This window comes from Cebus imitator, unplaced genomic scaffold, assembly GCF_001604975.1.
Source record: "Cebus imitator isolate Cc_AM_T3 unplaced genomic scaffold, Cebus_imitator-1.0 Scaffold296, whole genome shotgun sequence".
NCBI lineage: Eukaryota > Metazoa > Chordata > Mammalia > Primates > Cebidae > Cebus > Cebus imitator.
The window spans coordinates 575,580-601,430 of record NW_016107611.1 but is presented as its reverse complement, the minus strand read 5'-3'; the positions used below and the strand labels follow the sequence as shown (position 1 = coordinate 601,430).

The following is a 25,851-nucleotide window of genomic DNA, read 5'->3' as shown; positions in this document are numbered from 1 at the left end:
CTGACTGCCCTTTACATTTTTAAATTCTGACCTTAGAGAATCTGATGATTATGTGTCTTGGGGTTGATCTTCTTGTGGAATATCTTACTGGGGTTCTCTGTATTTCCTGAATTTGAATGTTGGCCTGTCATGCTAGGTTTGGAAAGCTCTCCTGGATAATGTCCTAAAGTATGTTTTCAACTTTTTTCCATCCTCCCCACCTCTTTCCCCAATCAGTCATATGTTCAGTCTTTTTACACACCTCCATATTTCTCAGAGGTTTTGTTCATTGCTCTTCACTCTTTCTCTATTCTTGTCTGCCTGTCTTATGTCAGAAAGATAGTCTTCAAGCTCTGAATCTCTTTCCTCCTCTTGGTCTATACTACTATTGATACTTGTGATTGCATTTTCAAGTTCTTGTGTTTTTTAGCTCCATCTGGTCAGTTATGGTCCTCTCTAAATTGGCTATTCTGGTCATCAGCTCCTGTATTATGATTCTTAGCTTCTTTGCATTGGGTTATGACGTGCTCCTTTAGCTCAGCAAACTTCATTATTACCCACCTTCTGAAGCCTACTTCTGTCAATCCAGCCATCACAGCCTCTACCCAGTTCTGTGCCCTTGCTGGAGAAGTGCTGCAGTCATTTGGAGAAGAGGCACTCTGGCTTTCTGAGTTTTCAGCGGTTTTTTTGGTGTTTTCTTTTTTTTTCTCATCTTTGTGGGCTTATCCACTTTCAATCTTTGAGGTTACTGACCTTTGAATGGGGTTTTTGTGGGGTCTTTTGTTGATGTTCTTGTTGTTTTCTGACTGTTTTTAACAGTCAAGCACTGACTGTCAGCAAATGTAGGGCGGCTGCAGTTTGCTGGGAGTCTTCTCGAGATCCTAGTTGCCTCAGTTTTTCCCGTGCCTGGAGGTATCACCAGTGAAGGCTGCAAAATAGCAAAGACAGCAGGCTGCCCCTTTGTTTGGAAGCTCTGTTCCAGGGAGTACTGACCTGTTGCTGGCCTAAACACTCCTGTCGGAGATGTCTAGAGACTCCTGTTGGGAGAGCTCATCCAGTGAGGAGGAACAAGATCAGGGACCTAGTTACAGAAGCAGTCTGGCTGCTCTTAGTAGAGCAGCTGTGCTGCGTTGGGAAAGGACCTTTCCTCATCCAGATTGCCCGGACTCTCCATAGCCAGCAGGATGGAACAGCTTTGTCAACCGAACCACAGAGACAGCAGTCACCTCTCCCCTGGGAGCTCCATTCCAGGTAGAGATTAGATTTCTGTCAGTATACACCTGGCTGGAGTGACTGAAGGCCCCACCCTGTGGGGAGGAATGGATCAGGGTCCTACTTGAAGAAGCAGTCTGGGCCAGGTGGAGTGGCTCATGCCTGCAATCCTAGCACTTTGGGAGGCCGAGGCGGATGGATCACCTGAGGTCAGGGGTTCAGGACCAGCCTGGCCAACATGGCAAAACTGTCTCTACTAAAAATACAAAAATTAGCCGGGTGTGGTGGTGCATGCCTGTAATCCCAGCTACTTAGGAGGGTGAGGCAGGAGAATCAGTTGAACCCAAGAGATAGAGGTTGTTGTAAGCCAAGAGCATACCACTGCACTCCAGCCTGAGCAACAAGGCGAGACTCTGTTAAAAAACAAAAAAAACAAACAAAAAAAAACAGCAGTCTGGGCATAATCTGGCAAAATAGGTGTGCTGTGTTGGGTGGCGGAAACCTTTCCTCATCCAGACCACTTGACCTTTCCAGAGCTGGTAGGCTGGACCAGTGAGTCAACTGAACCACAGAATGGTGGCCATGCTTCCTAACAGGAGCTCCCTCCTATTTCAGGCAGGCAGCCTGTTGCTATTAGTTGGCTGGAATTCCAAGCCAGTGGGTTTTGTGAGGTGCCATGGAAGTGGGGCCCATAGAATGTTGCTGCTTGAATCCCTGGATTCAGCCCCCTTCCTAGGGGAATATAAGGATGAGTCTGCCACCTTGCCAGGAATTCTGGGGGTGAAGCATGTGAACCCCCTGGGCCTTTGTGTTCCTGAGTGGCTACTTTGCCAAGACTCCGCACAGCTCTGTGGAGTGGCATGGGCTCAGAAGGAGATCTCCTGACCTGCAGGTTGCAAAGATTTATGAGAGTAGCATAGTTTCCTGGGCAGGGTTGCACAATCATTCCCCACTTCCCTCGGCTGGTGGTGAGGGTTCCTTTGGCTCCATGCCACGCCACCATCACTCTGCCCTGCTTTTCTTCATTCTGTGTGGGTAATTAACTGCCTAGTCAGTCCCAGTGAGAGAACCTGTATATTTCAGTTGAAGGTGCTGAATTCACTTGTCATTTTCATTTCTCTCTATAAATACCGTGGACTACATAGCTGCTTTTAATTGATCATCTTAATCCATCCCAGGTTTCCTCTTTTAGATTCTATTTTGAAATATGTTTTCTTTTTTTGATCCTTTAATATCACATCTCTGATATTTCAAAAGACATGAAGCCCAACCAAAGCTCTTTCTACATTTCTTACAGGGGAGAAGCGACTGCTGTCTCTGTGGTTTGGTTGACAAAGCTGTTCCATCCATTTCTTACACGTACCAAACACACATAAAAAGTGCCAATCAGTGTTAAGATTGTGAAGATTGTGCAGCAGACACATGCAGCGTACATTCTAGCAGACATCAATTTTGACATGTCCACTATTAGAGATTTGTAAGTGCCTGAACAAACTCCTATTCTTTCCAAGGCCTGTCTCTTGAGTGATAACTATAATTGCCAAACTTTTGAATGAAGCCCCAACTTACAAGGGTTCTGTGCTACAGTAGTTAAAACCACTTGGGTATGCTGAACTATGGATGAAACAGACTTTAACTTAAATATTTGCCCTCCTGAGATTGTATGAAATGTATCATAAGCATGGATTCTGTAATAAGTTATGAGCTATGAACTCGAACTGAAGTGCTTACCACGTGTATCAAATTTTTAATGTCTCTCCCATTGTGAGCTCTCAGATAAGCTTGTAACTGTGAAGACTATCATAGACGTCACATTACTAAGGTTTTTCTTGAATGTGAACACTCTGATGAAGTTGAAGACTTGAGGCATGACTGAAGCACATGACAATCTTCCCAAACTTCTGTAGTTTCTCTGCCATATGGACACTGATGCATATAAAGTCAAGTGCCTGTTGTAGTACATCCCACATGCCTCACATTTGTATGGATTATCTCCACTGTGGACTTCTTTCTTGGTCTTTAAGATATATGTACAAAGTTCTCATAGTCCTCATATTTGGATGGTTTTTCTCTGCTGAGGAGAATCTGATGGGTCAGATGAGTTGAGGCCCGGCCATAGCCTTTCCCACACGTCACATTTGTATGGCTTTTCTCCCATATAGACTTTGTGATGTAAACGATGCTGTGAATTCTGAATAGATCTCTTCCCACACTCCACATTTCAATGGCTTTTCTCCACTGTGGAGTCTCTGATGTTTCAAAAGACATGAAGCCCAGCCAAAGCTCTTTCCACATTCCTTACAACTGTAGGGTCGCTCTCCCCTGTGGACCCTCTGGTGCATGTCAAGATTAAATTTACTGTTGTACCCCTTCTCACACTGCTCACATTTGTATAGTTTTACTCCAGTATGAACTGTCTGATGGGAATGAAGTTGTGAACTCTGAGTAAATCTCTTTCCACACTCTTCACATTTGAAAGGTTTTTCTCCACTGTGGAGTCTCTGATGTTTCAAAAGACAAGAGGCCCAGCCAAAGCTTTTCCCGCATTCCTTACAGTTATAGGGTCTCTCACCCGTGTGGACCCTCTGGTGAAACTCAAGATCCAACCTCCTTTTATAGCCCTTACCACACTCCTCACACTTATAGGGCTTTTCTCCATTGTGGACTCTCTGATGGGAAGATCGTTGTGAATTTGTATAAAATCCCTTTCCACATTCTTCACATTTGAAGGGTTTTTCTCCACTATGGATTCGCTGATGATTCAAAAGACATGAAGACCATCTGAAGCTCTTCCCACATTCTTTACAATTATATGGTTTCTCTCCTGTGTGGACCATCTGATGCTTACAAAAATCTCGCCTACAAATGAAGCCTTTTCCACACTGCTCACATTTGTATGGCTTCTCTCTTACGTGAACCATGCAATGACTATTAAGTGCTGATCTCTGACGAAAGTTCTTACCACATGTATCACATCTGAATGGTTTTTCTCCTGTGTGAACCAGAGAATGCCTATTAAGTCTTGATCTAACACAGAAGCTCTTACCACATATATCACATTTGAATGGCTTCTCCCCAGTATGGATTCTCTGGTGTTCCTGAAGCTGTGAATCGTGAATGAAGGCCTTCCCACATTCCTCACAATTATAAGGTTTCTCTCCTGTGTGTAATTTGCAATGAACATTAAGTGCTGATCTACTATGGAAGCCTTTCCCACACTGCTCACATTTGAATGGTTTCTCTCCAGTATGGATCCTCTGATGAGTTTGCAGATGTGAGATCTGATTAAATTCCTTACCACACACATCACACTTATAGTGTTTTTCTCCCAAATGGACTCTCTGATGAATATGAAGGGCTGAGATGTAACAGAAGCTTTTTCCACACTCATCACATGTATGAGACTTCTTTCTTGAGTGTAATTGTTCATGGAGATCAAAGACAGAAACATAACTGATGGACTGTTTACATTCATTACCCTGGTAAGGTTTCTGTTGCACATGACTTATGGATAGGTCTGCCTCAATCTGGCAGGGGACATCACCTTCTTTGAAGAACCGAGAGCTGTTTATTATGGGGTCTTGAGACCTGGTTAGGTCACTTGCAATTTGTTCCCAGATTTGCTGGCAGGACCACTCTTCATGTGGTCCTGCTTCTGGAACAGTTTCAATTTGGATCTTGCCTCCTAAAAAGACACAGAATTAACATATGTGGGCCAGTGAAGCCCTGTTCAATGTTTTCAAGATTTTGCACTTAGAATATGGCATTAAACTTTAATGAATACAGGGAACATGAAGTTCATGTTTTCCAAGTGCACTATGGTCTTTGGTTTTCAAGAGACCAATTCAGAACCACATCACATCTCATATATAAAATCCTTGGTAGAAATAAAGGACTAAATTAAATAATTAATAACATATACATATTTAACCTGTTACTAATTTTGGTAAATTTCCTGGTCTAAAATCTTGTATGATAAATTATGAAACTAATAAAATATGAACATGAATAATGAAACAAAGGAACTTTAAAGAAGAAAGGCAGTTGCAGTAATTCAGGAAAGCGGTTTGGCAATTTAGACCAAGGTGATAGAAACAGGCATGGACAGAAGTAAAGCGGATGGAAAAGCTATGTACAAGGATGTACAGTTGCTTGGTTCTTACCTAAATTTCCTTCTCCTTGGCTTGTGGTCTTCATCATCCAAAACTTTTCCTTCCTTAGGAAGTGGAAAGTATCTTGGTGGAATGGTTGATTCCCTGTGAACATGCAAAGTTACATGCTTAATTCCAACCCACTGTAGGTGGGTTGGAAATATCTAGGGAATATTTACTGGAAATTTAGATTCCCAATGTAAACTCATACTTGAACACTTCAGAATACAAAGCATTCCTGGGGCCTAACGTTGTTACAGAGAGCGCCTGTTCTCACCTATTGAGAGCAGGTTCCTGAAGTTCTCTAGCATCACATCTTGGTACAGCTTCCTCTGGGCAGGGTCAAGCAGCCCCAGCTCCTCCTCAGTGAAGACCACAGCCACATCCTTGAAGGTCACTGCCTCCTAAAACGTTCGATACACAAAACCTAAATTTTCTGACCAATGATTATTCAAAAAAGGGTGGCATTAAGTAGGCAAAGGGGACAGGTGGTAAGTTGTCCTAGATCTTGAGGGATGTAGGTCAATATACATATCTCCTACTCACTCTGCCTATATCCTGATAATCACACACACTGATTTTTATGAGCACCACCAGAAGTGCAATGATATAAAAGAAGTCCTGTACTTTTACTTTGTGTACTCACTGAGTCTACTTGTAAGCAGCCCTCTAAGACTCTAACTGCTGCCTCCTGGGCTACATATATTTAGGTTTTAATGAGCCACCAATGCCCCAGTAACATTTAGCAATTTAGTCCCAACTTTGATAATGTCCATTGTCTTCCTGTCTCACTCAAACTGTGGATGCTATAACTGTTTTTTAATATCTGTCAAACTAACCAGTATATGGTGACCTGTGTAGGAAAGCTATGCAGTATATCCTCTATACTCTCAAGGCACAAACTACATACATTAGTTGCAGAATTCAGTGTTGTGATATGGAACCATCATGCCTCAGAGCACATCCCAAAGCTCTGTCCCTTCCTAGTTGTGTGACCTTGGACAAGCTCACCTACATACATTAGTTTCCTCTCTGTATAATGAGTTTCACCTGGTATAGTATTTTCAAGGAGTAAAGAAGGAAACATATATAGCATTGGGAAAAGTGTGTGGCACAGACTATTTAATAAATACTAGCTATTTTTATTATAACTGTCATTATTGTTAATTTCATCTCATTTCATTTCTGTATAATATTCCAGGGCAAAAATCATCTCTTTTTATTTAAACAATGAATACTTCATATTAAATATTATTTATTATCAATCCTGTAAAGAAAATAATTATATGTAGATTTTATCCTCCAGATTATTTAAAATGTCAAATGAAAATTAGAATGTCAATAAACAAACACATTTAAAATTGTGATCACACAATTTTATGCTTTCTTCCAAATTTTTTTTACCTACTTCCCACCCTTTTGAGTAAACACAAGTACTCTTATTCTCCTTATGACAGTGAAAAGCAGGTTATAAATATTCCTGTGATTTTGGTAATCTGATTAGGAAGAATAATTCATTGTATTAATATCATTCTCACTTATTTGATTATAAGTGAGTAGAATAGCTAACATTCCTGACCTTGGTTGCCTGTATGAATCTAAACAGATTTTTCATATTTGATGAGTTTAAGAGGAAGAAAAGACTAATGTCCGCATTCTGCTTCTCTAAGTAAATGTAGTAACAGAACAGAAGTGACTGGCCATTCTGCCAGTATCATTGGACATTTAAAATGAAGGTACCTACTACTTTGGTAAAACTTCTTACTCCATAAAGGAATAAGAAGAGACCGGTAAATAACATGCATTACAAGGTATGACTGAGACATGGCAAACACAGAATCTAACTCTTTCTATGTGAAAATTCCAACAATATTTGTGGGAAGCAGCAGTCAAAGCCTGATGTGCTCTACCCTGTTGAAATAATCTATCATCTATAAAATAGCCAAGTGATACATGTCAAAAGTATCCTATCTTGTTTTCAGAATTAATTTTGGGGGAAGGGATTATATATAGGAAAACTGTCAGGGCAGTGTTGCTTAAAACATTAAAATTCCTAAACCACCTAAATGTCTATGAGTGTGAGGTAGTTCAAAATAAGAAGGTACATTAATTCAATGGGACTATGATACCAATATAAAAATGGAACATTATATAATATTATACAAAATGAGCAAAATTTAAAATTAGAGGTATTTCATCAATACAAATACAGTTATGATATACATGATGAAGAATATAAGATACAAACATCTAATCTGTGAGCAAAGTAGTAGTGACATGAAAAAATTATCCATTCCTACTATTTTCTCTACTGTAGAAAATAAATTACATAAGAAAACAAGAACTGGGCTGGGTGCAGTGGCTCACGCCTGTAATCCTAGCACTTTGGGAGGCCGAGGTGGGTGGATCACCTGAGGTCAAGAGTTCAAGACCAGCCTGGCCAATATGGTGAAACCTTATCTTNAAAAAAAAAAAAAAAAAAAATGAAAACAAGAACTAAAACCAAATGGAAAGTCAACTCAAAAGCAACAAAGGAAGCATCTGGCAAATAAAATGCCCTCAATGCTTGTTGTTCTCCTTGAGTCTTCCCAAGACAGATAAAAATGTGACAATATGAGTAGTAGGATGGAATTTTAACAGCAAGAGAGGCAAGCCCTACTCACCTTGATTGTGGTCATTTTTCCTTCTACTTCAGGGAATTTGCAGAGTTCTGAATGAAGCAGTTCAAGTGAAGGTGAAATTGTGCCTGGAAAGTGCCAGGAAAGGCAGAAAAACAAATGTGAAAGCATGACTAGGAATGTTGCCCACCAAAACAGACAAGTATTTTCAATTAGCACATGAATGTTCACAGCAGCAGTTCTCATAATTCCAAACTGCAAAAAAGCAAAATGCCCCCCTATGGGTAAATGAATAGACAAATCATGGCATATCCATACAACAGAATTTTATTTAGAAATTCAAAGAAGTGAAGTTCTGGCTCATGCAACAACATGCATGAACCTTGGAAACATTATGCTAAGTAAAAGAAGCCAGTCACAAAACCCCATGGATTGTAAGATTCAATTTCATAAAATATCAGGAATAGGCAAATGTATACATAGAGAAAGTGGGTTAGTGGTTGCTCCAGATTTGAGGTGAGAATGAGGTTTAACTGTACTTAAGCATGAGGAGTCCAATTGGAAGATGAAAATGATCTAAACTGATGATGATGATGGTTACACCACTCTGCAAAGTTCCTGAAGATTATTAAATTATATGCCTGAAATGGATAAATTCTATGATATGCAAAATACACCTCAATAAAGTTGGAAATAATAATGGTTAATCTACATGTTATTTAACTGGATTCTGAGTCCATATTGATGGAATATTTATAGTTGAAGGAACTGATGAATAAATGGGGGAGACGTGGAAGCTAATCTTTACAGAAGAATGCCCACTACTAATGTATTTCCCCATAAGAAATGTTTTTATTTTCAAAACTTAATTTAAAAGTAGCCTTTCAGTGGAAAAATCTCAAAGACATCATCTTGGCCCAGTGAACAAAGTTGAAATCTCCAATGAAGGGAAAAATAGACATCATTTGGCCTCTGTTATGACACCTCAACACTTCTTTGGTACCCACACCAACAATGCATAATCTGAACCTAAATGTGAAATAGATAAACCTCAAATGAATATCTTCCTATAAAATACTTTGACTATATACTTCAAAGATGTCAAGAATAAAAAGACAAAGGCTGTTGAATCTTTCTAGATTAAGAAGACTACAGAAATGTGACATCTAAAAGCAGTATATAAAATTGGACTTTGGACTGGGGGATGGGGGAAAACAGTTACAAGAACTTTAAAAAGCACAACAAATTTAAATATGGGACTTTGGATAGAAAAGATGATGGTGTCTAATGTTGTCTAGTCATATCTAATAAGTAACAGAATTAACTAATATTAGTAGTCTTTTAATTGATATCTAATATTTAATAGTGACATTATTTGATATTATATCTAATATTACCTAGCATGTTATATGAAACTCTATAGCCAGCCCTTCCTAAATGCATCTTACCAAGACATTCCATGATCACCTTGGTATGTGGGCCTCCTTGCTGCAGAAAGCTATGATAAGTTGTTTCTCATTATAAGTTTGTTTCTGGTGGGATTTGGCTGATGTGTGTCAACAAAGCAAAATACAAAATGAAAATAATTGGAAAATTTGGGTAAAGAGCATATGAAGAGTCAGGTGCTGTGCCTTGGGCGTGTAATTCCAGCTATTTGGGACGCTGAGGCAGGAGGATAGCTTCAGTCTAGGCGGTAAAGGCTGCAGTGAGTTAGGATTGTGCTACTGTACTCCAGTCTTGGCTCTTAAAGCTCCAGCCTAATCCTTGACTACATGTCCCACATCCTGGTGTAAGTGATAGACTCCCAAAGGCTTGGGCAGCCATGACTGAGCAGTGGTCTCAGGACCAGTCCTCAGAGGGCAATGGTCCCCTTCCCACAGCTCCGTTAGGCAGTGCCCTAGTGGGGACTCTGTGGGGAGCCCCCACATTTCTCTTTGGCACTGCCTGGTAGAGGTTCTCTATGAGGGCTCCACTTCTGTGCCACGCTTCTGACTGGGATCCCAGGGTTTCTCATACATCCTCTGAAATCTAGGTAGAAGCTGCCAAGCCTCCTTCATGCTTGCATTCTGAGCATCTGCAGCCTTAACACAATGTGGAAACCAGCACAACTACCAAGGCTTTCCCCCTCTGGAGCTGCAGCCTGAACTGTGCCTGGGGTACTCTGAGCTGAGGCTGGAGCTAGAGTGGCCGGATTCAGAGCACAGTGTCTTGAGGCTGCTCAGGGAAGTGGAGTGCTAACCCTGGCCCTTGGAACCATTCTTTTCTCCTAGGTCTCTGGGCCTGTGATGGGAGGAACTTTCCTAAAGACTTCTGAAACGTCTTTGAGGTCTTTTTCCATTGTCTCAGATATTACCACTTAACTTTCTGTTAGTCATGCAAATCTCTTTTGCAAGTGGTTGCTATACAGCCAACATGTATTCCTCTCCCGAAAATGCTTTTTCTTTCTCTACCAAATGGACAGGCAGGAAATTTTCCAAACTTTTATACTCTGGTTACCTTTTAAATTCCAACTTTAAATCATTTCTTTGCTCCCATATATAACTGTAGGCTGTTTGAAGTAGTGAAGCAGCCAGGCCACTTCTTAATGCTTTGCTGCTCTGAAATTTCTTTTGCCAGGTACCCTAAGTTATCACTCTTAAGTTCAAGCTTCCAGAGATCCCTAGGGCATGAACACAAAACAGCAAAGTTCTTTGCTAGGGCATAACATGGGTGACCTTTATTCCAGGTCCCAATAACTTCCTCATTTCCATTTGAGATCTCATCAGCCTGGACTTCATTGTTCATATCTCTACCAGCATTTTGGTCACAACCATTTAACCAGTCTCTAAGAAGTTCCTATGGTTCAGTGAAAAAGTTTAAAAAAAAAAAAAAAGTTTTAAGATTTCCCTCATCTTCTTATCTTCTTCTGAGCCCTCTAAACTTTTCCAACCTCTGCCCATTAGCTAATTCCAAAGCCACTTTCACATTTTCAGGTATCTTTACAGCAATGCACTACACCTCAATATCAATTTTCTGTATTAGTTCATTTTTGTATCACTGTAACTAAATACCTGAGGCTGGGTAATTTATAAAGAAAAGAGGTTTAATTGGCTCATAGTTCTTCAGGCTATAAAAGACGTGTGGTACTGGCATGTGCTCAGCTTCTGGTGAGGCCTCAGAGAGCTTTTATTCATGGGAGAAGGTGAAGGAGGAGCAGGCATGTCACACAGTGAGAGCAGGAACAAGAAAGAGAAACCAAAGAACCCAAACTCTTTTAAACAACCAGATCTACATGAACTGAGGAAGAACTCATTCATCACCAAGGGGATGGCATTAAGCCATTTATGAGGGACCCACCCCCATGATCTAATACCTCCCACTAGGCCCCACCTTCAATACTGGGGATAAGGTTTCAACAGGAGATATGTAGGGACCAAACATCCAAATTATATCAAATGTAATTAAAAGAGAGGACTAGGTTGGACGCTGATGCTTGACCAAGGTCAAATTTTAGTGAATCTAAGCTTTAGCCACTTGCCTTAAAGCTGTCCCTAAGGGAAAAATTATGCCAGGACAACAGAAAGTACCTCTAAGACCTGTGGTTACAAAAAGGCAATCAATGTATGGGAAGGGTAAAACCAAGACACTGAAGCTACAGTGTACAGTGTGAAGGAATTGTTTATTTTGCAGCTTCTTCAGGAGCCTTTACTAAACTGGATTGTGAGAGAAACTAAGTGGCAGTTATCTTTGGTTTTAAATGCAGAGTTGAAGAGCATGTCTGGGTTTATGTAGGACCCACAGTTCACTATGAAACAATTACAGATGGTGATATGTGATGCAACAATTACAAATAGTGATTCCTGATGCAGACACACAGATGTGAAAACAAAAACCCAACAGTCTATCTATTGGGGCTTCTAAAAGTTGTTAGGCCCCGAGGAAACTGAGTCACTGAGCTAGCTTGACCTCTTCTTTCTTTATTTTCTTGTTCCTGGTTCAGACCAGATGGTATCTAAGATAAAAGATTATTTGTCTGAGATAAAAAGACCACTTTGACTATTACATCCCTAATGCAGAATGTTAAATATGCTCTTCCCAATAAAAGGAAACACTGCCTATCGAATTGCTGTAACTATGCATTAATCTTGTAGAGAAAATGCTGACATCCTGTTAAGCTTCCTAGACCCTACCTATATAAATGACTCTCAAACCTTTCCACTTCACTCCAATCTTTTGAAGTCCATGTCCTCCCAGGTGGACATCCTCAAATTTTGTGTTTGAATAAATTCAATATTTAACCATATTTCCTGAATCTCATTATCAAGGTTAACAGAGGTTGTTCCCAAGAGAACAGCCAGCTTGATGTGGATTAATGGCATGGTAAGGTCTGCTTACCCTGAAAAAGGGGAATGCTCAACTCACCCTATAAATGCTGGGTGAGACACCACAGATGACGCAACTGATACACTGCATGCAAGCCATGTGAGAATGAATTTATGATTACTGAGACATTCATCTGCTGAATATTCTCCTTACCCAGGTCATGGTAAATGCTGTGGCTAAGGCGGCCACTTTGGCATGGGTACCCCATGTGACTTTCATAAAAAGAAAATGCAAAATGGAGATGGTTATGTCAGAGGTATCTAAAATGAGGCATGAGGAGTTGGACCCCAGTCATATAAACACCCAGATGGATTTTAACCTGTCAAACTGCGCCAAATTGTAAAACCAGCTGCATTTGATTGGAATTATTTTTTTTTTTTTTTTTTTTTTTTTTTTTTTTTTTTTTTTTTTTTTTTTTTTTTTTTTTTTTTTTTTTTTGAGTCGGAGTTTCGCTCTTGTTACCCAGGCTGGAATGCAATGGCGCGATCTCGGCTCACCGCAACCTCCGCCTCCTGGGTTCAGGCAATTCTCCTGCCTCAGCCTCCTTAGTAGCTGGGATTACAGGCACGTGCCACCATGCCCAGCTAATTTTTTGTATTTTTAGTAGAGACGGGGTTTCACCATGTTGACCAGGATGGTCTCGATCTCTTGACCTCGTGATCCACCCGCCTCGGCCTCCCAAAGTGCTGGGATTACAGGCTTGAGCCACCGCGCCCGGCCTGATTGGAATTATTTATACGTGGCCTGATCGCAAACCTGTTGGGGAGACAGCTATGCTGAACTAGATTGATCATCAACTAACGACACCCTAAGTTGCTAACCAACTGTCATCAATCATGGACTGTACTAAGACTTTCCAGATATGTAAACTTACAGTAAACATTTATAAGCCATTGCCCAACCTTGCCTGGATAGAACAGGAAATGATTTAGCTGACTACTAGATGTGTACCTCTTGATTGCAATTCACAAGACCCCACTTAAAACATCTTTTGTTTGCGGCTCAGTGTTGATATTATTTATTAGTTGACACCTTAACTCTTGCAAAACTGAACAACAGTCCTAGAAACCTTATGAAATTTGTCTCAGCCTCCTTTTAAGGATCTTAAAGATGTTAATAAAAACATTAATTATCAAGAGGAAAAAGACAGAGAAAAGAGTCAAAGGACTCATCCCAGAAAGCTAGAATTTTTTTTTTTTTTTTGAGATAGAGTCTCAGTCAGGCGCCAGGCTGGAGTGCAGTGGCATAGTCTCAGCTCACTGCAACCTCCGCCTCCCGGGTTCAAGCAGTTCTCCTGCCTCAGCCTCCTGAGTAGCTGGGACCACAGGTGCACGCCACCACGCCCAGCCAACTTTTGTATTTTTCGTAGAGACAGGGTTTCACCATGTTGGCAAGGATGGTCTCGATCTCTTGACCTCATGATCCGTTTGCCTCAGCCTCCCAAAGTGCTGGGATTACAGGCTTGAGCCACCGCAGCTGGCCGAAAGCTAAATTTTTTAAAGATCATTTAGAAAATAATAATAAAGGTGAAACTAAGGAAAAGGGAGAGTGTGTCATGGGACTCATTCCAACAGGGTGAAAATCTTTAGGTTCTTATGTTAAATTAAGTTCAGCCTAAAGCTGCCTTCTTACATATTTTTTTTTTTTTTTTTGGAGACGGAGTTTCGCTCGTTACCCAGGCTGGAGTGCAATGGCGTGATCTCGGCTCACCGCAACCTCCGCCTCCTGGGTTCAAGCAGTTCTCCTGCCTCAGCCTCCTGAGTAGCTGGGATTACAGGCACGCGCCACCATGCCCAGCTAATTTTTTGTAGTTTTAGTAGAGACGGGGTTTCACCATGTTGACCAGGATGGTCTCGATCTCTTGACCTCGTGATCCACCCGCCTCGGCCTCCCAAAGTGCTGGGATTACAGACTTGAGCCACCGCGCCCGGCCTTCTTACATATTTTAAGTTAGGTATAAAGGTTTCTCTAGGCCAGGCGTGGTGGCTCATGCCTGTAATCCCAGCACTTTGGGAGGCCAAGGTGGGCAGATTACCTGAGATCAGGAGTTCAAGACCAGCCTGGCCAACATGGTGAAACCTCGGCTCTACTAAAAATTAGCTGGTATGGTGGTGTGTGTCTGTAATCCCAGCTACTCAGGAGGCTGAGGCAGGAGAAGCACTTGAACCCAGGAGGCGGAGATTGCAGTGAGCTAAGATCACACCACTGTACTCCAGCAAGGGCAACAGAGTGGGGGACTCCATCTGAAAAAATAAAAAAAATAAAAAAACAAATAAAGGTTTCTCCAAATATAGTGAATTGTAACTTAACTAGGGTGTAAACAGACTGTAATATACTCTTGTGCCAATCACTTGCGTTTTGCCTAATCAAAGGGAACCAACTATTCAAACAGGGATCAAATAAGGCAAAAGCTGAGCTGTAATCAAACTGGCTGTTTCTGTTCCTCACTTCCACTTTCTAAATGTCACTTTCCTTTTTCTGTTCATAAATCTTCTTCAACCACATGGTAGCACTGAAGCTTTTCCGAATCTCTTCTGGTTCAGGGGCTGCCTGATTTACAAATTGGTTTTTGCTCAATTAAATTATTTAATTTATCTAAGTTTTTTTTTTTTTTTACTTTTAACAGTTATTAAGAAATGGAATAAATAAAATGGATAGAAGATAGTGCATGGATTTGGATGGCCCACCATCATTTCTTCAGACCAAGAAACACACTAGATAGATAGGCCACAATGGCCAATGGTTTAATCAACTGTGTTGATGCAATGAAGTTTCCATAAAAAACCAAGAGGACTGGATTCTGGGAGCTTCTGGATTGCTGAACGCATGGAGGTTCCTGGAGAGTGGCATACCCAGGAAGGTATGGAAGCTCTGCACCCTTTCCCACATGCCTTGCCCTAGGCATCTCTTCACCTGTAGCTTTTGTAATATCCTTTGTAATAAACCAACAAACCCCCCTCCAAAAAAATAAGCTTAATGATTGGGCACAGCGGCTCATGCCTGTAATCCCAGCACTTTGGGAAGCTGAGGCGGGCAGATCATGTGAGGTCAGGAGTTAGAGACCAGACTGGCCAACCTGGTGAAAACCCATCTCTACTAAAATACAGCATGGTGTGCGCCTGTAATCCCAGCTACTTGGGAGGCTGAGGCAAAAGAATCACTTGAACCCGGGAGGTGGAAGTTACAGTGAACCACGATCACGTCACCGCACTCCAGCCTGGGCAACAACAGTGAGCCTCCATCTCAAAAAGTTAAAAATAATGAATAAAATAAATTAATTAATAAACAAAAGTAAGCTTAACAGTTACTATCTTTATATCCTGCATTCAGGGGTAATTAAACATTTTTTTCTTGTCATATTTCTGTAGTTTCAGAATGCTCCATAATGATATGGCTCTATAAGAATACAAAATATTTGTAATAAGTGAAACAAAATAGTTGACAAAGTTTAAAAGACTCCTAAAGAAGTCCAAGCCCATGAGCCTTACTCTCAAGGTCCCTTCAGTCAAGTCCTAACTTGCTTTCTCCACCTGATTCCAGCTAGTTCCTCTGCCTCAGTGAGAATGTATCCAAGAGATTATCAGCTCGGGCTCTGACCTGGACTGCAAAGGTTCCAACCCCAGCTCCACTTCTTATTATTAGTTGGGCAACTATGGGCAAATAACTCCTGCTCCCTTTGTCTCATCTTTAATAGATGAAATGGCAGTACCTCTCCACAGAGCTACCATATGGTGAACATGAATTTCTTTGCATAAAGCCCTTAGAAATAAAGATAGCAATTAAGGCTTTCTTATCAATGCTCATGACCAATTACAACATCCTACAATAGATGTGAACGTTGCTGTAAAAGAAAAGTGACAAGTCACACTCACATGGAGCTTTGCTGTCAGTAGTCAACAAGTCAGTCCATCTACCTCCATGCAATCGTTTTAGAGAAGTCAGGCTGTGGAAACAATGCTGCGAAATACCATAGCTGTGTACTCATTCTTGACAAAACAGTCAAGACTCTCCCCTCCTTCTGCGGAAATTGGAGATACCCCTCCTTTTCCTAAATAAGAGGCCAGAGAGTGTCCATAATTATCCAGTGTTCTGCAGGGATCAGAGAGAAGAGCCAGTAATGCTTTGACACCACCCCAGGGACCTGACCATTTCTCAGGAAATTAACAACAGATCACCATTCATTATAACAGAAACTGTGTTAAGACTCTTTTCTATTACCTCTTTCAATTCCCAAGACAATTCTGTTAGGAAGGTCTTAATAACCCCCATTTAAAGAAAGGCAAAGAGAGGCCCAGGGAGATGAGATTAACACCCCAATGTACTTCTGTGGGAATCGGCCTCGCGCCAGTAGTGGAGGGAGGCGGATTGGGAGAGCTCAGAGCCCCAGAAACCTCCAAATCAGGCGAGAGGTGACAGGACCCAGTCCCAAACTCCCCCGGTACGCTAGGACAGCCCCAAACGCAAGAAATCTCTGCCGTGGGGATTGCAAACCGCCGCCCTCACCCCTCCAAACCTTTGCTTTTCAACGGTGCTTCCTTTCCTCTAAACCTATCGCTAGCTTGACAAGGGTTCCTAGAGAAGGTCCAGGAAATTCAGAAGGGCCTACGAGACGCAGAACAACTCAGACTATCACAGAATAAAGGGTAACTCCCGCAGCAGTGGCTCCCGAGACTCCACAGAGCGTCTGGAATACATTTCCCAGAATTCCCCGGATCTGACTGCCTGAGCGGAAGTGCCCGCAACTCCGCAGGCCATTTGGACTCTTCCCAGGATGCCCAAGGAGTAACAGTTTTACCCTCCAGGGGGATGTGTTCCAACTAAGCATAGCTTCTTGACCACACTTCTTCCAAGTACCCAGAGAAGGGAATCCCTCTTCCCAAACGCCTACGTGGTTAGATGGACTCCTGCACCGAGTGTCGTCCTTACCTTGAGTCTTCGAGCAAAAATATTACATAAACGATTATTTTCTGATCGAAATATCCCCAATTATGACAGAAGTATGACTGGAAAGTGAACAACTGTGGAGATAAAATATTTTCAAGGAACTAATGAGAAATTTCTACTTAGGGATCAATAGAGAACTGAAGGGAGATAAACCTTTAGTATAATCTGATGATATGAGGCTAAAACTGATTGTATGCCGATGTAATTTTAATTTGCATTTCCTGTATTGTAAATGAAATAGAACATCTTTTCATGTTTTCAAAGGCCATTCTTTTTTTTTTTGTAAATCGTTCAAACATTTTGTCTACCTTTCTAATGGCTTTTTGGCCTTTTCCCTCAATATTTAAATATTGTTTATACATTTGTAAAATAATTATTTTTTCTTTCAAATCTTTTCTATTTATTTTCTTTTGGTTTTATGGGTTTTTTTTTTTTTGGCACAAAAATATATTTTAATGTAATCTATCTTTTAAAAAATGTTTTTATTGAGATTAATTCATAAGACAAAACTAACCATTTAAAAATGTACTTACTGTTCAATGGCTGTGACATTTAGTACATTCACAACATTGTGAAAACAACACCTCGTAAGGTCTAAAACATTTTCATCTCCCCAAAGAAAACCCCATACCCATTAATCAGTTCACTCCCATTGCCCTAAGCCTCAAGTGGCTACAACCAATCTTTCCATCTTATTTAATTACCTATTTTGGATATTTCATATAAACGTAATCATACAATTATGTAACCTTTTGTGTCTGACTTTGCTTAGTAGAATGTTTTAAAGGTTCATCTACATCATAGCATGTATCAGTACTTAATTTCTTTTTAAAGACAAATACTTTCTTGTTATGTTTTATACCAGATTTTGTTTACAATTATGTAACCTTTTGTGTCTGACTTTGCTTAGTAGAATGTTTTAAAGGTTCATCTACATCACAGCATGTATCAGTACTTAATTTCTTTTTAAAGATAAATACTTTCTTGTTATGTTTTATATCAGATTTTGTTTATTGGTCATTGATGGACATTTGGGTTATGCATAATGTTACTATAAAAATTCATGTGCAAATATTTATTACACTACCTGCCTTCACTTCTTTTGCGTATATTCCTAGATGTGGAATTAGTGAAGTGATATGATAATTCATTAAACTTTTTGAGCAATCACAAAACCATTTGCCACTGCTATTGCCCCACTGTATGTTCCATCCATCAGTATGTGAGAATTTCTTCACATTCTCACCCATATTTATTTTCCGTTTTCAAATGATAGACATCATATTACTTGTGATGTGATAACACAGTGTTGTTTTGATTTGCATTTCTCTAGTGACTAATGATGTTGAGCATCTTTTCATATGACTGTTGGTCATTTGTACATCTGAATGTTTATTCATGTGTTTTCTGCATTTTTTAATTGGATGGTTTATATTTTTGTTGTTGAGTATAAGTTTTAAAAAATATATATTCTGAATACTAAACATCATACTGTATGGTCTTTTCACTTAACAATGTTCTTTTATGGGTACAGTTTTTAATTTTACTGAAGTCAAATTTATGTATTTCTTCTTTTGTTGCTTGCACTTATAGGTCTATCTAAAAATTTATTGCCAAAAAAAATCAAGATTTACTCTTATGGTTTCTTCTCAGTGTTTTATACATTTTGCTCTTGTATTTAGGTTGTTCCATTTTAAGTTAATTTTTAAGCACAGAGTGAGGTGATGATCCAACTTCATCATGTTGCATATGAATATCCAGTTTTCTTACCAACATTTGTTAAGGAGACTATAGTTTTCCCATTAAACAGTTTTGTATTTTTGTTGAAAATCAAGTGGCCTTTAGATGTATGGGTTTTCCTTATGGACTGTCAATTCTACCAGTCATGTGGCTTCCACTCAGAAGAGGTTCACACCCCTATGATTGCATCCCCAATCAATCAGCAACACCCATTCCCTAGCCCCCTGCCCACCAAACTATCTTTTAAAAACCCCAGCCTCCATATTTTCAGGGAGGCTGACTTCAGTAACAGTAAAACTCTGTCAATGAAAAGACTCAAACTCTGTAAAACATTTGAAGAGATTATTCTGAGCCAAATGCAAGCATCCATGGCCCATGACACAGCCCTCAGAAGAGACCACCACATATGCCCAAGGTGGTTGGGCCACAGCTAGGCTAGTACATTTCAGTGGGACATAAGACATCAAGCAATATATTTAAGGTACACATTGGTTCAGTCCAGAAAGGCAGGACAACTGGAGGCAGTGGGGGCTGGGGGTAGAGGGTGGGGTGGGGGGCATGGGGGTTGGGGGTGTGTGGGGGGCTTCTATGTTATAGGCAGATTCAAAGATTTTCTGGTTGTCAACTGGTTGAAAGAGTTTATCTAAAGACCTGGAATCAACAGAAAGGAAATGTCTGGGTTAAGATAAGAGATTTTGGAGAACAAGGTTCTTATTATGCAGATGAAGTTTCCAGGTATCAGGCTTCAGAGAGAAGAGATTGTAAATTTTTCTTACCAGACTTTAAAACGTGTCAGACTCTTGTTTGATTCTCTCCTGGATCAGGAAAAATGGTCTGGAAAAGGGAAAGGAGATTTACTACAAAGTGTAGATTTTTCTCCACAAATGACAACTTTTCAGGGCTATTTCATAATAGAGCAAAGAAACATATTTAGGGTTCAAATATTTTGATTTCTTTTATCAGTCATGAGATGTTATAACAGTCAGGATGGAAAGTAAGTCACACTAAATAAGTTTAATTAAAACCCCTCTCATGAGACTTTATGATTTGGAGAGCTTGACTCCCCAAACCCTTAGATAGGAATTTGGGCATGAAAAGAAAAAAGGGCAGAGTTCAGTCTTCACTCTGGTCTCCCATTTAGCCAGCTCTATGTGTATTAAACTCTTTCTCTATTGCAATTCCTCTGTCTTGATAAATTGGTTCTATCTGAGCAGTGGGCAAGATGAGTCCATTGGGTGGTTACTTGTCTATCTTCCTCTTATTAGAGAGAGTATTTATCCAGGATTTGAAATTTTCACTGATGCAGGGCAGTTTCTTGACTTTCCTTAGGAAATAATTCAAGAGCAAGCCAGCTGTGGAAGAAACCAGTGTTAAAGCTCAGTGACTGCTCCTTGCAGACCAAGGCTAGTCCATAGGCAGTGTGTCCAGAGTAGCAGCATATTGGCTGTTGGCTAGGTATACTTAAACTAACTTTTCATTACATGCAAATTAAGGGGTGAGTTATCAGAAGTTTCTAGAAAAGGGGTTGGTAACTCCTAGGTGTTGCCATGGCATTTATAAACTGTCATGGTACTGGTGGGAGTGTCTTATACTGACAGGTAGCAAAGGGACATAATGGAATGAGTACATTCTATGTTCTTATACTTTAACCAAGATATTAATTTTAGACATACTCAAGCACGTCACAACTCACAGCCTATGCCCCTTCCCTATTTGGAAATATTACTACTTCTCTAAGCCCTTTTGCAAGCAACTTCCTCTTTCTATTGTTCTCCCTTGCCTTTACCTATTTAGGAAAGTTTTAAGTTATTAGCCAGTCAGATTCAGCTTAGATTGTACCGTCCAGCTCTAGCCAATGAAGACAGGACACAGTAGCAGGGAGAAGCTGTGTAAGGGATAAAAATTGCTTCCCTCCTTTGTTCTGGTGTGCTCTCGCCATAGCTCCATCTGCCAGGCGCACCCTTTCTGCAGAAAGTAACATTGCATTGCTGAGAAAACTTTTTATCTGAATGGTGATTTTTCCTTGCGGCACAGAGGAATAAGCATTCTGTTTTCTGAATAAACATTTTACTTATAACAGGGGCTTACAGGTTGCTTTCCATCACTTATGAGTTTCAGCAGGTTTCTTATCTGGTCTTGGAATCAAGCCTTGCTGGTCTGTTGCCTCAGCCCAAATTGAACATTGTTCCAACGTTTACAGCTACTCTTATGTAGTCAGCTTAACACTTTTTGTTTTTTATCCTCTCATAACAAAGCTGGAAAAATATTTAGTTTCTACCTAGGAGAAAAATGAATAGCATAGCTTTCTGTATTTTTTGCATTTCATATCTTAATCCGTCACTTCCACTTCCTCTCCTTATTGAATATTCACAGATACCTTTGGCAAATCATAAGACACCTTTACAAATTCCTGATTCTGAGAGCAATAAGTGATGTGATTCCTTAATCCAAACTGAATTTTTTCAAGATTTTATATACGTTAGAGCCTACTCAAAACTATAATACTTTCTTCAGTATCCTGTGAATGCAAGAAAACTAAGCACAAGTGGAGAATTTTGCTGCTTTTGTTTCATGTCCTGCTGTAAAATTGCATCTCCTTTTTTGAGCATTTTTAATCACAGATGAATCCAGATCCGTATAATAAAAAGTCTTGTTGCTCAGGGCGGCTCTGGCCACCTCTTTTATTACCTCTGTTTCTAGCTCACACATAGCATTCCTTAATATTTTCCTTTTTTTCATATTTGCAACTCTGTCACATATAAAAGGGAACAATGGCAAAAAGAAAAAGTGTTAGGGTCCCAACAAGACAGGCCCACAGACCCCACCCCTCCCATGCATTTTCCCCTGTTAAGCCAAGCTGATAACAGAAACAGCCTCAGGCCTTGTAAACAGGGCACCTAGATTCCAAAATGTGGTCGCACCTGGCTATCGGACCCAGAATGTTGACTCAATTAAGCAGGATGTCAGCCCCTGGGAACCAAGATGCGGTTTTTGTTAGAATAGCACCCGGCTACCTGCAAATCCCGGCTACCTGCAAATCCCCCAAAGTCTGTAAGACGGGCTGCTGCCTGCCTTCACTGCCTGTGGTGAGGCAGCCTTGCAGGTTGAATAAAACTTGCTAAACCTGGTCTTGGGTCTGTCTCTCCTTTCCTTCGGTCAACCTTACAAAAAGCAGGCTGAGCTCTATGAACACTGACTTAGGCTTCACCGGCTGAAAGGAAAATTTCAGGCTGGCGGGAAGTTGAGCCCTACAGAGGATTCTGGGACGTGTAGTCCAGACTTTGGTGGGTACTTCCGCTCTGGGAAAGCGTGGCTTAGTTATTTGCTCCACTGGGGAAATAAGAACCCATAACCCACTGCTCAGTGGGTTCGATAGTACTTTGGCTACCTGAGGACGAGAACACGAAGCCCGCTTCCCTCAGGGATTCTGGGAAATTCGACTCGGCCGTGGGAGTTGAAGCAGGTACTTCCGCCAGAGGGGCGGATCAGCGGCTTCCGTTCCTCTCGGGGATGCTGGGAAGTGTAGTTCTCGAGCCCCCGCCCCCCGCACCCCCCACCGCGGTCCGAGGCACTTCCGCTGCGGGACGTTGAGAGTGTGGCCTTCATTCCTTTGGTGTAGGTGAGTGAGCCTTGGGACACCGCGACCTTTTTTAACTTTTGTGGTTTGGTCGTAGGATCAGCGGGGCTCGCGGGTCAGCGGGAAAAGAAGCTGCGGTCAGCAGTGGAGGGGGGAGTTGAATGGCAGGGCAGCTGTTTGCCTTCCTCTCTCCGGAGCCGCTGCGTTTGGGGCGGTTCGGGAGTCCTCAGGTTGGAGGCGACCTGGATCGGGCGGTGTCTGAGGGTCTCCTGGGCAATATGCGGCCCGACCCGCCTCACCTCACCTGCTTCCCATAGCTCTATCGCTTCCTAGCGGTGTAACGTTGGGTGCGAACTTAATCTTGCAGTGCTTAGTTTTCTGGTCATAGTAGAATATTGACCTTATACATTTGTTTTGACAATTAGTAATATAGAACAAGTGAAATGTGTATAGAATAGTGCAGGAATGTGGCAACATGTTGGCTGTTAATATTAAAACTATCATAATAACCTTAAAAGTATTCATTTTTCAGCAAGCACCTCTGAGTACCACTGGCTCTTCTTTCTGGTCCCCTCAGGAACGGAGGTTGTTCCTGGACTATTTCTGACCTGTTTTTAAAGGAAGAGTGCATCCCTCAACAGGTGGCATCTGGAGTTATCTTGTGTGGATTTTTCAGGATCTCAGACAAGATCGTGCAATCTCCCAGCCTCCTTTCCTTCCCCTGCCCTGATTTCTGAAAGAATGCTGCGGAGAGGAGGAACCCTGGCTCCTGGCAGCAGAACCCCACTGTGACAGGACCTAGCATTCACCCTTCTCTTCTGCTCTGAGTGGGAGAAGGTATTTCATTCATTGGCAAATGTTTCTGCTATAGAAGTGTTCCGTTATTGTTGAATAATTGGGAAAATGACTTGAATATTAGTCACACTAGTTAAACACTGGGTGCTGAGTATACTCTAAGGGCTGTATAAAAATTAACACACATAACCTTCACAAAGGCCTTGTGATGTGGGTTCTGTTCACCTTCATAAAGGTGATGTGGGTATTGTGATGTGGGTTATTACACCTATTTTACAGATGAGGAAATGGAGACATCCTAAGTTACTTTCCTATGTCACAGTGCTAGTAAGAACAGTGGGATTTCTGTCCTAGGCTTGGGTTCCTTACATCTGACTATCTTTGTCCCACAGTTTGAAATTCCAAATTAGAATTAGGAAATAAAATAGAAGAACAATACACATAAATAATCATAGCAAACTGGCTGCAGAGGAGGCATTGGGATCACATTGGGGAGGGAGGTTGGAATTTTACTGTAGAGAATTTTGAAAGCAAGGTTTTTTGGACTTCTTTATAAAATTTTGAAAGAATTCTTATTTAATTTAATTTTAAGCAATATTAGTAGTTCATATTCTGATCATAGAGATGCATGTTCTCTGTACAGGATGCAGAAAATACAGAAATGTAAAATATTACAAATTTCCTTAATACCAGGATATAGATAATTATTAACATTTTAATGCATTTCTGTTAAGCAGTTTTTAGTGTGTTTTCGTCTATGTTTTATGAAATTGTTATCACACTATTCATAGTGGGTCTTATTCCCTTATTTTTTTGCCGTGGAAATTTCCAAACATATCCAAATATGATGAACTCTTATGTAACAGTCATCCTGCTTCCATCCTTGCTAATCTTATTGCTTCTCCCACAAAGTTTTTTTCCCTTAAGTGTTTTAAAAGAAACCCATATATTGAGTCAGTAAGGCTTAAAAACTAATAACTATCATTAATTGTGTGGGGTTTTTGTTTTGTTTTGTTTTGTTTTGTTTTTGAGATGGAGTCTTGCTCTCTTTCCCAGCCTGGAGTGCAATGGTGTGATCTTGGCTCACTGCAGCCTCTGCCTCCTGGGTTGAAGCGATTCTCCAGCCTCAGAGTAGCTGGGATTATAGGTGCCTGCCACCAAGCCTGGTTAATTTTTGTATTTTTAGTAGAATTTGGGTTTCTCCATGTTGGCCAGGCTGGTCTCAAATTTGACCTCAAGTGATCTGCCCACCTCAGCCTCCCAAAGTGTTGGGATTACAGGTGTGAGCCACCATGCCAGGCCTCATTAATTGTTTATATGTGAAGGCCAGGGGTGGGGAGATTATATTCATTTGCCAGAGCTGCAGTAAGAAAATACTGTAAATTGGTTGGGTTATACAGAAATGTGTTTGTTACAGTTCCGGAGGCTAGAAGTCCAAGATCAAGGTGTCACCAGTTTTGGTGTCTTGTAAGGCCTCTCTCCTCTGTGTGCTTGAGCTCCCTTGCCGTATTGTATATCAACTTTATCACCTCTTTAAATCCCCTAATTCCAAAGACGGTTATTTTCTGAGATACTGAGTGTTAGGACTTTAACATTTTGAAAGAGGCACACAATTCAGCCATAATAGATATTCACAGAAACTCTGAGGTTTTTCACTCTTGGCAGCTAGGAGAATGCCACTTATGTGAGAAAGCTGGAATGAGTTGCAATTAGGAAAAGGAAGACAATTGATTTTCGTTGCTTTTTTGGAGTTGCACTTGCCACTGGCATATAACTTTTGGTGTCTTATCTCTCCCACTAGACTTTAGGGACCTCTTTCATGGACATTATTATATTCTTCTCAGAGTACCCAGCAAGAGGTTTGCAAAGAGGAGTTATTCAATGAGTAAGTGTGATTCATGTAGCTGTCCAACAGACATCTGGATTTAGGGTATCACAGCTTGCAATTAGAGAACAAAATAGAAAGATTATCCGTAGTCTTTGTCCATTATCTTACTTAAATTTGGTGGGCTGTAGAATCTGTCAACTTTTTCAGAGTATTCAAAAGTTGATGTACAATTGTGAATAATATTATCAAGATCTAAAACAAACTCCCTTAAAGATAAATCGAATCACTGTTAAGGTTCAGGTTTTTTGTGGTTTTTTTTGAGACAAAGTCTTGTTCTTTTACCAAGGCTGGAGTGCAATGGTGCAATCTTGGCTCACTGCAGCCTCTCACTTGGGAGGCTGAGGCAGAGGATTGCTTGAGTTAAGGAGTTCAAGATCAGCCTGGGCAACATAGTAAGACCTTGTCTCTATAAATAAAGTCAAAAAATTACCTGAGCATGGTGGCGCACACCTGTGGCCCCAGCTACTTGGATGCTGAGGTGGGAGGATCATTTGAGCCCAGGAGGTCAAGGCTTTAGTGAGTCATGATTGTGTCACTGCACTCCAGCCATGGCAGCAGAGCAAGACCCTGTCTCAAAAAAAAAAA

At 40.9% G+C, this 25,851-nt stretch overlaps 2 protein-coding genes across 6 annotated transcripts in view; one reads left to right on the top strand and one right to left on the bottom strand.

The window, feature by feature from the left end:
• Positions 1 to 2,918: 2,918 nt before the first annotated feature.
• ZNF221 (zinc finger protein 221) lies at positions 2,919 to 25,738 on the bottom strand. The gene is given in 11 exon segments (XM_037729187.1): positions 2,919 to 3,121; positions 3,124 to 3,213; positions 3,216 to 3,322; positions 3,324 to 3,407; positions 3,409 to 4,876; positions 5,355 to 5,447; positions 5,620 to 5,746; positions 8,006 to 8,088; positions 16,195 to 16,370; positions 19,783 to 19,840; positions 25,697 to 25,738. Coding segments are annotated over 8 exon segments (2,097 nt in total). The 5' UTR covers positions 8,021 to 8,088; positions 16,195 to 16,370; positions 19,783 to 19,840; positions 25,697 to 25,738; the 3' UTR covers positions 2,919 to 3,008.
• ZNF45 (zinc finger protein 45) overlaps positions 22,540 to 25,851 on the top strand; it is a 16,075-nt gene continuing 12,763 nt past the window's right edge. For 2 of the 5 annotated variants that reach the window (XR_005196031.1, XM_017502389.2), the window contains exons 1-3: positions 22,540 to 22,625; positions 23,116 to 23,420; positions 25,180 to 25,263. The gene's annotated coding sequence lies outside the window, so the exon portion shown is untranslated. The remainder of the gene's footprint in view (positions 22,626 to 23,115; positions 23,421 to 25,179; positions 25,264 to 25,851) is intronic. The other 3 variants (XM_037729189.1, XM_017502391.2, XM_017502390.2) reach the window with 3 other exon arrangements.